At 40.8% G+C, this 16988-nt stretch overlaps 1 protein-coding gene across 2 annotated transcripts in view; it reads right to left on the minus strand.

The window, feature by feature from the left end:
- GRAMD4 (GRAM domain containing 4) overlaps nt 1–16988 on the minus strand; it is a 70826-nt gene that overhangs the window by 32923 nt on the left and 20915 nt on the right. For both annotated transcript variants that reach the window (XM_079304597.1, XM_079304596.1), the window contains exons 2-3: nt 14238–14448; nt 5908–6028 (exon numbers count right to left, since the gene is read on the minus strand). In XM_079304597.1, coding sequence (XP_079160723.1) covers nt 5908–6028; nt 14238–14448 — 332 coding nt within the window. The remainder of the gene's footprint in view (nt 1–5907; nt 6029–14237; nt 14449–16988) is intronic.

Raw genomic sequence — 16988 nt, forward strand, 5'->3', positions numbered from 1 at the left:
GTTTCAGTGGAGCTTTATCATGTTGTAATAGACCTGGATCATTTCCCCTTCATTAGGGAAGGATTTTAGATTACACTTCCTGAAAATATAGCTTACTGAGACAGACCCCCTTCTCAAAACATCAAGTGGAAAGGTTTGTATTGCTAGATACACTTAAAAGGTCAGCTTAAAAGTAATGAAAAATACTGCTGCTCTATGAATTTTCAGAAATTTCAGAGAATAAAAATGCCAGAAGTGTTGCAAAACCCACCTAAAATAAATAGAGCTGCAAAAATGTTGTCATTATTGCAGGAATAGTTTTCACTCTGTGGTTTTGGCAGAAGTGAAACAGTCTATAAATGTTGAAATAACGTCTGGCTTAGGAATAGCAGCAGGCTCTTCCAAGGCTTTTGTGCTACTAAGCTGAGCAGGGAAAAATGCAGGTTCCACATGGGGCTCCCAAAATCTCTGTCCCAGTTATACAAAAGGGAGAGGCACAACAGTGCTGACCATTGCCCTGCCTGGGTTTTCACACCCTCTCTGCAGCTCACAAAGCCAAGCTGGGCACACAAAAAAAGGCAGAAACAGGCACAGCCCACATACATAACACTGTGTGTGGGTGGTATCTGTTCAAGGCTCCGGAGGAGCTCCAACAATATATCCCTCTGAGCACTGTGCTGCATTTTGGTTCATCAGTCTCATGAAAAGCCAGTGACAAAATGAGATCCTCCAGCATTTGGGCATCTTCATGTACAGCATCATCACCTACATCATCAAGTATGTGCTTTGTGCAATGACAAGGGCAGATTGCACAAGCCAGGCTCAGACCAAGGATTAGCTCAGGACTCCAGCCTGCTGCTGCACTGGGATGGAGTCATATCCTTTCCCTCTGCCCTGGTCTCAGGAACCTCATGCTCTTGGAAGACAAGCTGAGAGAGAGCAAAAACCCAACCTATCTCCTGCACCAGTAAGAGCAGAGTCCTTGGAGATGAGAAATGGAGATCTGAATGCTCCTTAGTCTGTACTGAGTACTCTTGGCCCCCAGAAAGATGCTCTACACTGGGCACGACTGCCTCTTCCAACAAAGGAAAATGAAGCTGAAGGAGGTGGGTTTTTCTGCCCAGGAAAGCTAGAAATTAACTCAACGTACACAGTATATTATATAAGTATCTTTGGGCATAAGCAAAACCTTTCCTACACCTCTTACGAAACTTTATGTAGCTTTTGAGAAGTCTCTCAGTTCAGAAGTCAGACCTAGAAAAAATTTAAAATTTGTTAATAAGCAAATGAGAGCACCCTGGAGAAGAGACAGGTCTATAGCAAAGCCTGGACTCACATCTTTTTACTCTGTCATCTCTGGGCGCCCAGGATAAACATTCAAAATTTCCCACCAGTCACCACAGGCAAATCATCTCCATCAGAGGAACTCTACAATCTCAAAACAGACATGTAAATCTCCCATTTTTAGTGCTATGGAGTTCATGATTTTAAACTGAAATAAAAGAAGTTTAGAGGAAGGAGTAAAGGATGTGAGAAACCCAGAATAAGCTCCAGTGCCACAGCACCCTCAGCACTCACCAGCATGGGCACACTTTTATTTCAGAGCCCATGGTGCAGCATTGGGACCCCTTGGACAAGGGCTGACCATGCAGCAAGGATGGGTATGGTGGCCCCCAGCTGGTATATGGGTCTCTCAGATAAACACAGCAGCTGCTTATTCTCTTGCTGGGGTCTTCATCTGCTATGTCAGCTCAAATCAGCTCTAGATTCTGCTTCAAGATTTCTGAACCTAAGGTTCAGATTACAGGCTGCTAGGTTAGTAAGAAAACAACAAAAATAATGTAGTGAATCTATTCTCCTGCTCTTCTCTAGTTCTGCTACTGAAGCTGGTGTATCCCCACACCAGGAGAAATGACACCAAGGGTATTCTGACACAGCTGGGAACTGCACTCTGGCACAGCTTCACTGCCTATTTGTTCCATACAATTACTAGGACTGTTTGAGGAGGTATTCACATTTCTGTACAGAACTGGACTTTTCAGCATTTGCTGTGCCAGAGCAGAAATTTCAACGGGAAAGCAGCATAATCCCAACTTCTTTTGTCAGGTGGGATAAACATCACTAAAACCACTGATCTGGTAAGATCTTAAAGACTCCTGCCACAGACTCCTGCCACAGACTGTTGGATGAAGTGGAATGCAAAAACCTTTGTGGGACAGGATTATATTTCCTTCTAGTACTCCTCATCCTCATGTGAGGTTCCTTTGATTTACCAGTTCATGACTAACACTCTTCTCTACCAGTCACCTGGTTTATTCACTCTCAGCTGGTGTTACCAACTCCTCTTTCCTGAGCTGCTGAATTCCGCATTGCAAAAGACTTGAACACCTTTGAATTAGAATTAGCCAATACTTCATGTAAACCACAGGATGTATGTGTGCTTACAAAACACCTTGTGGCACCAGGACAAGAGTGCTGTTATCTCCAAAACTCCCCTCTAGAAGCAAGCACAGGAAGTAACAGGAAGCAAGATGTTTACCTCAAACAAAAAAGGTGCTAAAGCAGAAAGATGGTTTTGTTGGTTGCTTTGTCTTTCAAATGCGAGAGCAGCAAGCACAATTTTCTATTTTGTTAAGAAACACTAGGTTTTGAAATGGAAACACTAAAACCACTACTGATCTTAGCATATCAATCTAAAAGTCCTGGTCAGCAGTTGCCTTCCCAAACTGAGCCCTCACTTAGCCCAAGGAAGTGTTCACTTGTACGAAAAACTAGGTTATAATAACAGAAAGTCCTTTAGAAATAAATGCTTATGATTGTCCCAGCTCCAAGACAAAGTTTTTTCCAACCACATGTACTAGAAACTCCAGCAGACTAAGCTCTGCACTTTTCCTTCAGCTGGTGTTCCAAGACTTTTTCTGAAGGAACCTACACCAATGCCACAAACCCAACAGGCACATTTTCAGCATTCCTACGATAAGGCTCAGAATTAGCCATTAGATCCAAGAGATTAAGACCATTCCCACACAGACAGGAAAAGCAACTTGAGCCCCTTTGGCTGGGAGAAGCAGATGATCCCTCCCCCTTGCTTAAGACATTATCCAAGATCCCCTTTTCCGCGTGCTCATCCTCCCGTCAGTCCCCAGCCTAAATCCCTTTCCAGACACGTTTGATTTGCATTTACAGCTCTGCACATGCTAAGCAATTCCTCTCCATCCTCACATCCCTGGGAGTTTAGATTACCTCTTTGCTAAAGAAGACAGGCATCTCATATCAAGATATTTTTCTCTTAGAGACCACAGCTTGTCTCCATACCTACTTGCTCCAGACTTCCCCTGCAGTTTGTAGAGGCAACAATTAGGTTTTAGGGATATGATTTACTGAATGTACTACTCAGCCAAACAGCATCCATTGCTTGTGCCTATTAATGGCTGAATGGAATTTGGAAAAAAACCTTAGCCAGGTACCTCAAATTATAGACCCACACTGACTTGCAGCTGTGTAATGTATGTGTACATCACACATGATGTACAGCTGAAAGGAAACCTCTCCTCCTTAAACCCCCTGGCTAATGACACCAATACAAACAGAAGTATAGAAGAGGACAAAAAAAGTCAGAATCAAGCTGCTGACAAATAGAACCACAAGACATTAAAAAGCAAATGCATGAAACTTTGCATATTTCCCTAACTAGCAGTTGTTTTGATTTTTGCATGCCCAGCTGAAGGAAATGGACGTGGCAAATGGTTTATGCAAAACCACAGTCACAGCAAGGTGTCCTTAAGGGATTCCATAGTTAAAAATAATATGGAAATGCTGCAGAGCAACTAGCCTTCCTAAAAAACAGCTACTGCAGCAACAGGATTTTAAAAAAATAATGACCAGGCTTTCTCCCAACTTCTTCCTGAAGTGAACAAACAGCACATTTCAAGAATGTTTTTCTGCACACCATTAGATCACTTTGGGGAAGAAAACAATAATGAAGCAATTTCAGTATCAAAAACTCCCCAAATAACTCAAAGGAGAAGGAAAAAGGAAAGGTAAGAACTCAGGAGCCATACACAAAAGCTGAACTCCTACTTCACTCCAACTGACAAACATTGTGATTTATTTCATCCCAAAATTTTGAATGAAAGTGGCCAAATAAGGGATAAGCTTTTTCTCACTTATTTCTCAAGTTTATGATTTTTACTTGTTTCTTATGTACAGAGTCACAACCAATTTGTCAGGACAACTCTGTAATTACAGCTACAGCAAAGATCAGGCTTTGGTGAAGAGGTGAGGGCTGGAGATACCCCTGGCTGACTCGAGCACCCAGCTGAACCACCCCACTGGCCTGAACCCCCAAACATCTGCTCAAAGTTTACACAAAAGGGTGAACTTCTTTATCCTTCACCTTGGAGTATACTACAAAGCTCTATGCAAAGGAAAAATTATTCAGCTACAAGTAACAGTTGATCAGGTTTTCAAATTACAGCAAAAACCTGAAGATTACCAATATTCACAAATCTGTGTGCCCCATTTAGTTACTGTAAGAACATACAAAGGAGAATGAATTCACCAGCCATGAAGTGCCTGGGAGCCCTATCATGTTTTTACATCAAAAAGTACATCCTACTTCAAATCAGAAATCAATTCTGCTAAGTTCTACAGTCTCTGTTGCACATTAGATTGCAGGGAGAAATCACATGTGTCCCATCTAGGTTAAAAAGAAATTGTATAACAAGAGCTTAAGAAATGTATCCCTGGGGATGGAAGGAGCACATGGTAACTGTACTGAATAGTTAAATAAAAATCAAGTAAATTACTGAAACTAACAAGGCAAGTCAAACAGATTTTTCCTTATTTTTGACATTCCAACCATGATACCTCTTCCAGGTATTGGTGGAGGTTGACAGCAGCTTGTTATAAATTCCTGCCCAGTCTCCTTCATTAGGCTTTCCTCTTATACACATCGGGGGGAAAATACATCAAAGAAATATTGCCAAGTGAAAAACAAATCACAGTAAATTAATGACAAATCCTTGAGAACTTGCTGAAGATAAAATCTATGTCTTGTCATTGGATTATAAACTAGAAATTGAACAGAATCTATAGTCTTGTTATTTCTACCCCTTAGAAAACATCTGACAAGCTTTGAACACATAAAAACAATCTTAATACTCTGAAGTTCAAAACCAAAATAGTAAAATGGCCATTTTGGGAAGCAACTGAGCAAGAATTCTCATTGGTTTACTACTACAACAGATTATACTTATTATTACTAGAGATTCCTACTTCTAACAAATTATTTTGTTTTCTGTTTTTCTGTTTTTAACTATCCTGTCTTAAAAAACAACAGTCTGCTGAGATAAAATCCCCGAAATCTTGCAGCTGCCTCTAGCCACGGATGACAACTTTTTCTCATTATACATGCATATGTACATATATATAAGCATCAATCCAAACAACTCACACTTGAAATCTACAGACACTCTTCTCTGTATTTCTTACAACACTTACCAATAACACATATAATGTTAAGAGACATGTGTTTTAAGATGCATTATTTGCTGAAACAGCTGCCACAAAAATGAACTGGTCTCCCTTTTATAAATCTCTTCTTAGCAATTACTACTAGAAAGAAAAAGATCTACTGCAGGCACATTAGGGTTGACTTAGCTCTAAGACAACCTGCAGATGTCAACATCAAGATTTCAACTATGCAGCTTTTGTCACATAGTGAGTTTGTTGTGAGGAATGAAAGGAGGAAAAAAAGTGACCCAGAAACCCTGGGAATGCTTTTAAGTTCTTAGGGAAGCAAAAACCCACGTACTATCTGTACATCAGCACATCTCAAAATTCTGATGCCAACTTCCACGGTTACAGAAACATTATTACAGAAGGCCTAAACCACCTAATCCTCTCCACAGAGCATTTTATACTTACGTAAAAAGTGTTTTTCCAGTAAGGCTATTTCCAGGTGACCTTTGATCTCATTCAGTCTGTCAGACTCTGTTCTGTTAAAATCCTGGACTCCTGATGCCATGATGATGGTCCCTGGACCAGCCTATAAGAAAGCCAGAACATACTGAAAGTTCAGAACGATTTTTTTTTTTTCCCCTTTTGTGTCATTTAAATATATCAACTGATTTCTGGGGCAGCAAAGAAACAAGCATGTGAAAAAGTATCAAGTATCCAAGAATCAACAACTCTACATGCCTCTTTCAGCACTGAATTACCAAAACAAGTGAATGAAAGTTAATCAAATTTGAGTTTACAGAACACACTTCTGCAAACCTTGGGAAGCTACAGAAAACAAGTATTTCCCACAACCACTCTTACCAGCTCTACTGCATCACCTTTTAAGCCCTTCTGCTGACTGAAAAGCCACATTTATACAATCCCCTCCCCTTCCCATAGAATGAATGGCCAATGCTACACACCTTCAACATAAAATTGTGAAGCCAGCAAAAGCAATACTTTTCTAGATAAATACTGAGCTATTGGGAAACACATACTGTATATTTTAATATCTATTTATGGAATGTACAATTTTCAAGACCACAGATTCTCAAACAAGGAGGGGGTTCCCCACTCTCCCACAACCCAGTTACTACAGAAGGATGTTGCTGGTGCCCAGGAGCTCATCCTGGCAGATCAGGAGAGCAGGGAATCAGAAGATTACATGCCTCAACAGATTTACCAGCACCCCTTGAATGAACTCGGCAGAATATTGAAAATACTACAGAAAGCAGGAGTTAAAAAAGCAATTTGATTAGTTAGTAAGGCCACTGACAACCACCACCTCCATTAAGTAAACACAGAAAAATCCCAAGTCTACACAGCAAAAGGCAGGTGATGCCTTCTTTCTCTCATAAAGTGGGCATTTTCAGACAGCAGAGAAAAAGGTGGGTGAGGGCTTCTCTCGGGTAATGGTTGCTCAGCACTTGTGCAGAGTCCCCACCAGGTACCAAAAATCTGTCAATGAGAATTACAGAAGCTTCTCTAGCAGCTTATACTCAAAAACAACATGGTAGGTTACAGAAGCCTATATTTCAGAAATTATCTCAAGACACAAAGGAATTTATTTACCTATTCTGACTATTCCCCCCTCCTCATTTGAACCCTGAAAATATACAGGAACTGTATTCCTATCAAACACCAGCTTGTATGCATTTAACCATGACAGCTTAAATTACATACATATATAAATTCAAGTAATCTACAGGAGACATTAAATTGAGACATTTTCTATGTTTTAGGAAAGATGTGCAGAAAGCTCACTGGTAGCAAGGTACTTTCACAGTCGGGACTGATTTGCATTTTCAAGATAAAACAGTGTGGAAATACATATTAAACATCTGTTTTCTTGTTTGAACTGATGCTGATTTTAAGCCCCAGAATTTGCCTATACAGGCAGATTAGCACTCTGTGGCAGTTACTGCCCAGCATTTACCTGGCACCAACTCCCCACCTGGGCTTGCTCAATCCAGTGCCAAGGAGAGATGCTATTTCCAGCCCCTGAGCAGCACCCACCCACACAGCACTCTGCCAGCACTGCTGGCCCTGACGAGCAGCAGAAGCTGATGGCTCAGCAGCAGCCTTGGGCTACTTCCCATTTTGGAGCCAGCAGGAATCTGAGGCAGCAGAGAGGAGGAGAGCCCAGGGCAGTCCTCACACGGGAGCTCAGCACAGCACCCTCCTCACCGTGCCCACGCTGCACGACGGAGCTGCACGCACAGAGCCACCTGCAACTGCTCCAGCCACTGCTCCAGGTCACCACAGGCTCTTCTCAGATGAGCACAGGATGCAAATTAGCCTCTGTGTAGATCTCTTATCCCCAGAGCTGGGTTGTATCTATTTACACCACAAGATTTAGTGCTATCACTTGCCAGGCAAGCGGAGGGCCATAAGGAGGATGGGGTGGCTGAAGCTGAAAAGCAGCACCTTTACAACACACTCCATAGGCAGACACAAATATATATCTTTTATAAATCTATAAAATACAGACTGCTGCCCAGGTGTTAATACACAACTTTCTGCATTGTACACCCACATCTAGCACATATGAACAATCTCTGCTCCCAGCATGCAGGGATTCACAGGGAGCTGTCTGAAGAAACAGTGCCACTGCTGAAACATTCTATTGATAAATAAATAAAATCACATACAGGACAAATAGCAAGGTGCTGTACTCAAAAGGAATGTGCCTGGACTCTGGGCATCAGCCCCATGCTTAGACAGCAGCTGGTTCCCACCCCAGGGAAGGACAGGAAAAAGAAAGGGGCAAGTACCTAAGCATATTCATTTTCAGCCTCATTGAAGATACTCAAGGTATTTTACCCAAAGATGTGCTACATTTCAGAAATCTGTATGGAGAACCACCTCTGCTTTTGCTTCCTCAGAGATGTTGAGTCAATAGTTAAAGCCCAGGATACCTTAATTGTGCCTCTAAGGAAGAAGGAAAGAGCAAGTGATGTGCAGCACTGAGTAGAATGATATCAGTTAATGTGACTCAGAGTTTCCAGATATGTTTATCTGCTAAAGCATTGGATTCAAACAGCCTCACATCCACTGATGGGTTAAAAAATCAGAAGGTACACATCTTTAAACTAGCTACAAAAGGTTTCTAACCTAGAGAGGAGAAAAAAAGAGAAAAAAAAAAATCCAATGAGTTAAAACATAAGGCTGCTCACTAGAATACTAGAAGCAAGATCATGTAATTAACATGTAACAATGAAACAATTTATTAAGATACAGAGTGACACAAGTTTGGTGGTTCACCCAGGTTCCAAAATTAGCATCACCAAAACATTTCATGACTATCATTTAGAAACACTCAGAAAAACTGAGGACATCCAGGACACTCATACAGGAAAAACATTTAAGCAGATATCTCTGTCACGGAAGTTTTTTCCACACACCAACACACCTAAGAAAACAAGAAATAAGGTCTCTACATTTGCTGAAGGTCAACTGCCTGCCTCTGAGTTAAAAAATGTCCCTCTGTCTGAAGCTAGCACAACTGCCTCAATCACAAGTTAACAAAATACTGGCATCAATTCCAGTTGTATCTGGGTAAAGGTTTCTGTTCTCTGCTACCTCTGTAGAACAGCACTGGGACTCAGGCTGGATTAACCACATTGCACTGTACAGATGTCCTTCCTAGTTTCTGACTCACAGTAAAAGCCTTGAAGGCTTCCACAGATTTCTGCTTTTTCTTCTGCCTCTCTAGCTTTGACCGTATTTGACACAGGAGCCCTCTTAAAATGTTGGCAATCCTTATTACTTAGCCAAGACCATGAGCAAGGCCTGGCAGTGCCTAGGAGGACAGAAATGCCCAAGGTGAATGTAGAGACAGAAAGGGTTAAAGGAACATTCTGATGTTGACAAATTGCCTGTTACCCATTAGCAGAGCTCAGGGTTGCTTGTCCAAACCACACCCAGCTCCACATCTAAAACACATCTCCTCACAAAAGTGTTTTTCAAGCCATCTGCAGTTCAGGCTTTTCATAACACCACTTCCCAGCCTGAGTCTTCTCTGCCCTCCCTCTCCAAAAGCTGGGATGTTGCTCTGTGGCTGCCACTGATGCTGCACAGCCATAGGAAGGGTCCAAGTCACCTCCCAAATGAGCAGCTGTGGATCTGTCCTCTCCATCTGTAGCACAGCACATCTTCAGAATCACACAGAAACACAACTGCCCTATGCTTCTAATCTCCTCCCACAGTATCACATGCATGTGGATGATTTTTCTCTAGGAATATCTAACAGAACGGTGGTCTGATTTCAAGTTTGTCATTAACTTGGAGAGGAGCCATTCTCAAACATGAAGGATGGGGAGCAGTGAGGACACAATATGCCAACCCCTACGGCAAAACCATCCACTCAAGCCACTCCTCAGAGCCCAGAAAGTGGCTGGGACACAACACAGGGAAGAGGTAGTTTAAAACAGAACATTTAAACTTGCTTTCATTTGAGGAAAAAAGAGGAGGGGGGAAGTATTCAGCAATACAACAGACTACATGGCTTGTCTCATGAAGTTCTAGCTCCCTGAGTTTTTCATCTGACACTTCATGTGCATTTTCCAACTTCAAATTATGAAAGGGCTCCCCATGAATGCTGCAATTACCTGCTGTAAAAAAAGGAAAAACTCAACAACATTGCTTAAGAATGAAAGCATCTGCATGAATAGTTAATCCTTAGTAGCTATTCTTGGAAGCGTACTCATACTGGCATGCTCCTAAAACACAGCTATGTTCTACATAAATTTTTAAAAATCTAGTGCTAGCCAGGTTTAGAGACTTTAAATTCTTAACTGTAACGTATGCATCATACTTTATACCTTCCAATCACTGTAAATGAGATGACCAACAGAGCAGCACTTAAGGTTTTAATTGGCATGTGTCAGGAAAACCCAAGCTCTACTGCAAGAGCAATTAAAGTAATGTTTTCTGTACCACAATAACTCAGATTTAATCCTAGCACACTGGCAGGGAACTTGCATAAGTAGATCAGGCTGCTTTCAGTACAGTATGCCAGATACAAGAGAGCTTTACTAGTAATTCTCACTGCCAGGTTAGTGCCAGCCTCTATAGGTTTAAACACAGTTTGTTCTTTCTCCACTCTGTGAAGGGGATGTGATCTCTGCACCACATTCACTCATACCTGCGTGAGGAACTGGATCTTGTCTCCCCTTCTGTACAAATTGGAAGGGTAGCACTGAATAAAGGGGACTTTAATTACTGAGCAAGCAACATTACCTCAATTTCTTATGTCACAACAAGTCAAATGCTAATTGATTTGGAAATGGACCAGGTTACTCCCTCTACTATTTTGCAAACAAGGTGTTTTTACAAAACAATGCAGAAATAGCAGTGCTGCATGCAGTGTCTAATGCCCTTCCCTTAAAAAAAAAACCCACACAACCAGCTATGGTAAAGAGGGAACAAAGTCAGAAATCTAGGAAGCCATTCAGGAATTGAAAGAAATGTTTAGCTGAGAGTTAAATTTGTTAACCAACACTGCTGTCTTGGCAATGATCTGATCACAGTGTCCAAACACCCACAGGGACCAAAGAAAGTATCTCCTATTCAAGGCATATCTGGTAGCTGGGGCACTTAAATGAAGACAGGGAAACCCACACAAGCAGGCAGCCAGCCTGTAAGCTGAATCCAAACTAGTTTGAATTATGACACCTTTTGAATAAAAACTCTCAGAAACCACTGAGAATTCAAAGGAAAATACAAATCCTTCCATCTCCAGAGTCCTCTGACCAGGAGCTAGCTGTGTGCTTTATCCAAGCACAGGTTAGGATGTTTATTATTGAACTAAATAGGTAAAGCTCAGTTTAAAGATAAAGAATACTAAATGACCTCATCTGGCCATCCTCTTTTCACAGGGTGTAAATTTTACATGTGCAACTTCAGCAAGGCATGTGAAGTGTTGGGACTAAGTGCTGCTGTGCAATCTGTGGCCTGGGATTGGACATTCACTTCATTTGCTGGAAGTGCAACAGAGGATGATGCTCTTCTTGGTAGATGGTCAGGGCTCTGCAATCACAAGCTTTTATGAGACACAAGGCTTTTTACTCTGCAGCCTCCACTTGTATCAAGTTTTTGCACACATTTGTCAAGCTCAGATGCATACCTAAAGAAGAGGTGCACTTCTAAGAGCACTGTAAATCCGAGAAGCACAGAAGGGTCCTTCATTCATATGACTGCACTGTGCTGTTCTAATAGGCAGAGATCTTTCCTTAATGTCTCCATAATGATTAATACACCAGACAGGGTCAGGGGGAGGGGAGTAGAAAGGGGCAGAGATGAATTCTTTGTCTAGGGAATGGCTGACAGTGAAGATGCAGATAAGGGGACTAGAACTCTAATACTGCATGCCTATGTTCAGCTCCAAGACACCAATCTTGCTCTTTCAAGACCATGGGTTCTGTGCCCAGATTTCAACAGAAACAATGAAGGAACAGAAGTGGAAGCACAGTGCAGCTCACATCTATCTGAAAAGATTGAAGATACAGCAGAACTTCCATTCACACAGAAGACTTGCATTGGTTTTTGTGTGCTTTAAACAGTTTCCCAAAGGTATTAAACAGGAAGAAACCAATAAGAGTGAATCCTGCCATGATCAGTGTAATACAAATATAATACTAAGTTGCTTACAAAGCCTATAAAAGAAAAACACTCTGTACAAGCAATTTAAGTTATGAGTTTTAGACACTGAATTAAAACCAATTCAGGCACAACTCAACTACATAATCTCAGTAAGAAACAGACAAATAATTCAGAATTGCATTGTTCACACAACCTCAGCACTACTTTAACATTGATTTGGATACACAGGCATTACTTTCTTTACTCTCAGCACCTCTGCAGCACAGGGGATTATTCCTTCTCCCCTCATCTGACGGATGGGCAGCAGCCTTAGTGCGCAGATGCCTCTGAGGGCAACTGTTAATTCCTCAAAATTCCCTGAAATTTATCCCTCATACGTCAGACCTTTTTCCTCATACCAGTATGCTTATGTTGCCCATATCTGTCACACAGCTGCTGCTCTTAGGCTGTTAGCATCACACTGGGTTTGGAACTCCCAAACATCAGGAGGAGGGCAAAACACGTTTGATGACATTTCTGCTTTCCACTCTCTCTTTCTCCCCGATTTTAAAGAACTGCCCTGAACTGTATCCCAAGGACTTAGATCACTACAGTTTAGTGCACTATATAATCAGCTAGAAAGCAAAGTGTTTCTCTAAGTTCCTTTCTCAGCACACAGAGCTCAACATTTTGAGAAAACAGACCATCCCTGCAGACATGTAGCTGTTAAGGCTTTGGAACTATTCAAAACTACAAGTTTACCTTGCTGTGCCCTCGGCCCCCCTCCATACCACCCAGGAGCTGCTATGGCCCTGAAGCAATACACAAAAGAGTACCTGGGGTTTAAGGCAGATCTTTCTGCTGCCTCTAGCTCTGCCATCCACATACTTCTGATTAAATACAAAAAGCATCTAACATATACTCACACAAAGCATAAAGCCTTGAGTTTAATGAAAATAAGCAGTATTTACCTATAAAAAACTCACAGAATACCACATTGTAAGGGGAGCAGCAGAGATTAGTCCCAGCATACACAATACTTACATATGAACAAATGACAGATGTCTTCAGTAGAATAAGAGCAAAGGAGTATCTTTTAACAGACTTCCTTGTCTAAGAAGCTTGGGGATTTACACATAACAGACTTTTTGTGACCAAAACATGCTCTGCCATTACCACCTGTTTCTTCCATGATCATAGGAAAAACATTATGGCAAAAAAACTCTCTATAAGCAGGACTGTCTGTACCATGAAAGCCCACTTAAATTTTACAAAGTTAATAGCTACAGAATTGGATACAAGCTGCCAACCCCAAAAGAGATGTATTAGCATACACAGTTTAAAATCTTTTAATTTAAAATCTTGCTGTAGCAAACCCCAGGCTCCTAGAAATGAGCATTCAGACAACAGTCTGATCACATTTTGGGGATAAAAACTGCACAGTAAGTTTTCACAGAGTAATACAAATTTTGAATTCCAAGTCACTTCTACAATACAATTATATAGACAAATCTAAATTAATACTGTAGCACTCCAAGCTCATGGAACCACAGCCATTTCTTTAACAGTTAAAGGATTTTATTTTACTTTTTTAACCAATATTTACCTTTTCCTGAAGCAGTATCTTTGAAAAAGGTAGGTCTACTTTGGTGCTTCTGCTTACAAGCACCAAAACATTTTACTACCACCTTCACAGTTGGTTTAAACCAGCTCTAATTGTGTGGAAGCACTACTGGTTACAACACTGCAGTGGAGAAGGAGATGGTGTGACCCTCAAACACTAATGAAGCAAGCAGAAGTCTTATCCTTAAAGTCCTGGACAGCATCATTTGAGCAGACCTGAGCTACTCAGACTGAAAAGTTGCCATTTCTTTTTTCATTAGTAATTCAACAAACCAAATAAAAATCAGAGAATATTCAGAAGTACATACAAAGTTAACAAACCTATCAACTCACAATATCTAAAATTAGAAGTAGGGACAGGGAACTCTAATACTGAGAAATTAATTGATCTTTCCACAAAATGGAGGCCTATTACTGGAAAGCTTCTTCCTAGCCCACAAATCTTCAAGTGCTACAATCATAACATATGGATAAAGAACTAGTAATTTCTGTTATTTTTCTGCCTGAAAACTGTAAAACATAATATAACAATACCAAAACTGAGTACTTACAGGGTCTCTCAACTCTTCATTTTCTCGAGCTGACGTTCGAGGTATCTTCACCGGGATTTCATCTCCACATTCAGTGTCTGAAGCATTTGGAGACTCTGCTAAATCAAGGAACTCATCTCTCTTGTGACCTCTGAACCTTATTTTGTCCAACTTCTTTAGCATGTTCAGCACTGCACTTTTCTGCTTTACCTTAACATGACGGTTGGAGTCTCTGTAAGAACAAGAAATCAAGAGTATTTTAGAAAGCTTGCAATAAATCTAAATACACACATTCTTATCACTAACTACTCCCAGCCATCTTTCATGTGTTTTCCTGCAACTGGAGGAAAAATATGCTTAGCTTTTTAAGAGGGGCTTTTTCCACAGTGTAACAGATACATGGCTAGGTTTGCAGTAGTTGATCATTTACCTTCTCTCCAGATTATTATGGCCTCTCTCTCCTGGCAATTTTTACAGCAGAAAGTAACAACCTGCACTCCAAAGGAAGATTAGAAGTAATTTCCTAACAGGTTACTTGAAACAAAAAAAAGTTTAACTGATAAGTCCACCTTCTTCAATTTGATGCTTATAATCAAAGACAGGCAAATCCACCAAGCTTCACAAACAACTTTTAAATTCCCAGACAAACTAGAGCAAAAGAGTAAGGGTGCTATCATATCCCACTTACAACCTAACAAAACAGGAAGTACCAAGGGTTTACTGAAAAAAGTCACAGACAGATCTATGCAGAAGATTCCAACAAAAATCAGACAGCTGAGACAGACAATAACTCATATTCAAACACTGCCAAAATCCTTAAAATTACCACAACTGACAATCTTATATGCCCCTGAAATTATACTAGGAGAAGCATTTTGCCTTTTAAAAGACAACAGAAGAAAGCTTAATTTATGTGCCTAAACTCATTGTAATGGCAGCTTTTCAAGACACTGCACTGTATAATTTCTGATTTAAACCAGACTTGCCAAACTGGTCCCATTCAATGAATCACATCCTGTACCAAAGCTCCATCTTTCACAAGAAAAAGCCAAACCCAACAGTTAGTTCCTTGTTCCTGTCACTTCAGCAAGCTCCTGCTCTGTCAGTTTATAACAAAACAGCCACAATTATCTCAGCACACAGAAATTCATCTGGAAGATGATGCTATGCTCTAGCAAATGGATTTTTAAAATTTTACTTTGAGGCACTTGCTCCTGGTGCTACCCTTTTGTCCTCTATGGTCAGCAATGCCATCTTCCTCATTAGAAGTCATGCTTAGCTTCATGGCACATCATCCAAGCCACTGGTATGAGATGAAAGTTCAAAGGCAAATTCAGATACATGTTACTTCAGGGGTAAAAATAAAGAGCAAAACAGAAAAACCTTTTACTACCACAGTCTTTGCACCTAAGGCAATTCTCACCTCCTAGGAAAAACCTCTTTTCAACAGAGCTCTTCAGATTTCCCTACGGATTCTCCACTTACCCTAACACTTTGGCAGTGACTACTCACACCAAGTTCAACCCAAATTATTCCCTTCAAATATGTCTCAGTTTGCATCTCTGCCAAGGTTTATCAGTATCTCTCAATTAAACATAGAATTTTTAATTTAATACAAACACATTACAGTAGAATGGCAAAAAAATCCTGAAAAAGTCTTCCTTTATCAGAGATGCTAAAAGTTGCAACCCTGTGTTTAATCTATCACTTATAGAGAAACACTTGTGGTAACTCACACCAAGGTTATTCCCTAAGAACAGCTTCTCTTTGAAGTTCTTTCACTTGTCAGAGCTATGTTTAAAATAGAAACACTTCTTGCTCATTCATTGACTATTTGATGCAGAAACTTGTCAGCTATCACATCCAGAAATATCTCTAAGCCCTATTAATAGCAACTAGGGAACAAATGGTATGAGGGAAGTTTAAACCTCTGATAAGCACCAGCACAATTGTTATCACTCTCTCCCATCACAATGATCTCCATCTCTGTTGTACCAGATTTACATACCATGTAAGAGACCTACAGCAAAGCAGCTGTAAACCAAATCCTGTTTGTTCATCATACGATGTCACTGGTAATGACACAGAAATGCATGGGAATAATAAAGCATGGCAGACTGTTATTCCTTTTCTGGAGTGGCTGGGCAGCCATCAGCCCATGATGATGGAGGACAAGGATGCATTCCATGCCTTTTCTATCCCTTTTAGAGATGGAGCAGTTACTGCAGATAAGCATTGCTGTCCTGGACAGAAACAGGAGTCCTCAGTATTCTCCTGTTAAAACCACCTTTATACACTGCTCCTCAAAGGCTAGGGCTGGATCTGGACATCTTTCATAGCCTGGATCACCCAGCACATCCAGACAGCTCAAGATCAGAATTCAGCTTTCTTTCCCCTCGCATAAATTCACATCCACTTATCACACATAAGAATTGAGGAGCATCAAAAAACATACTGAGACAAAGCAATCTCCAACCCTTACCACCAAGCTTTGAATGAAGACTGAAAAAGCCATGAGGACAGTGAAAAGGGCCACAGGCATAACTGCCAGGGACTGGCATTTTGGGAATTGAGCTCCATTCTCATTTTGTGGTTCATGCATTTCTGCCCTAGGTCACAGAATAACCTGGACAACAGATTACCATGAACACAAGCACAGTATTTTTTTACTCACAAAACTGATGACTTACCCCTACATATGTTACCACCTAGTCCTTTAAAAATGCAAACCTTTCTTTAAATCACTCCACTGAGTGAAGTTCAGCATAAATT

Source organism: Erithacus rubecula (genome assembly GCF_903797595.1).
Source record: "Erithacus rubecula genome assembly, chromosome: 4".
NCBI classification, from domain to species: domain Eukaryota; kingdom Metazoa; phylum Chordata; class Aves; order Passeriformes; family Muscicapidae; genus Erithacus; species Erithacus rubecula.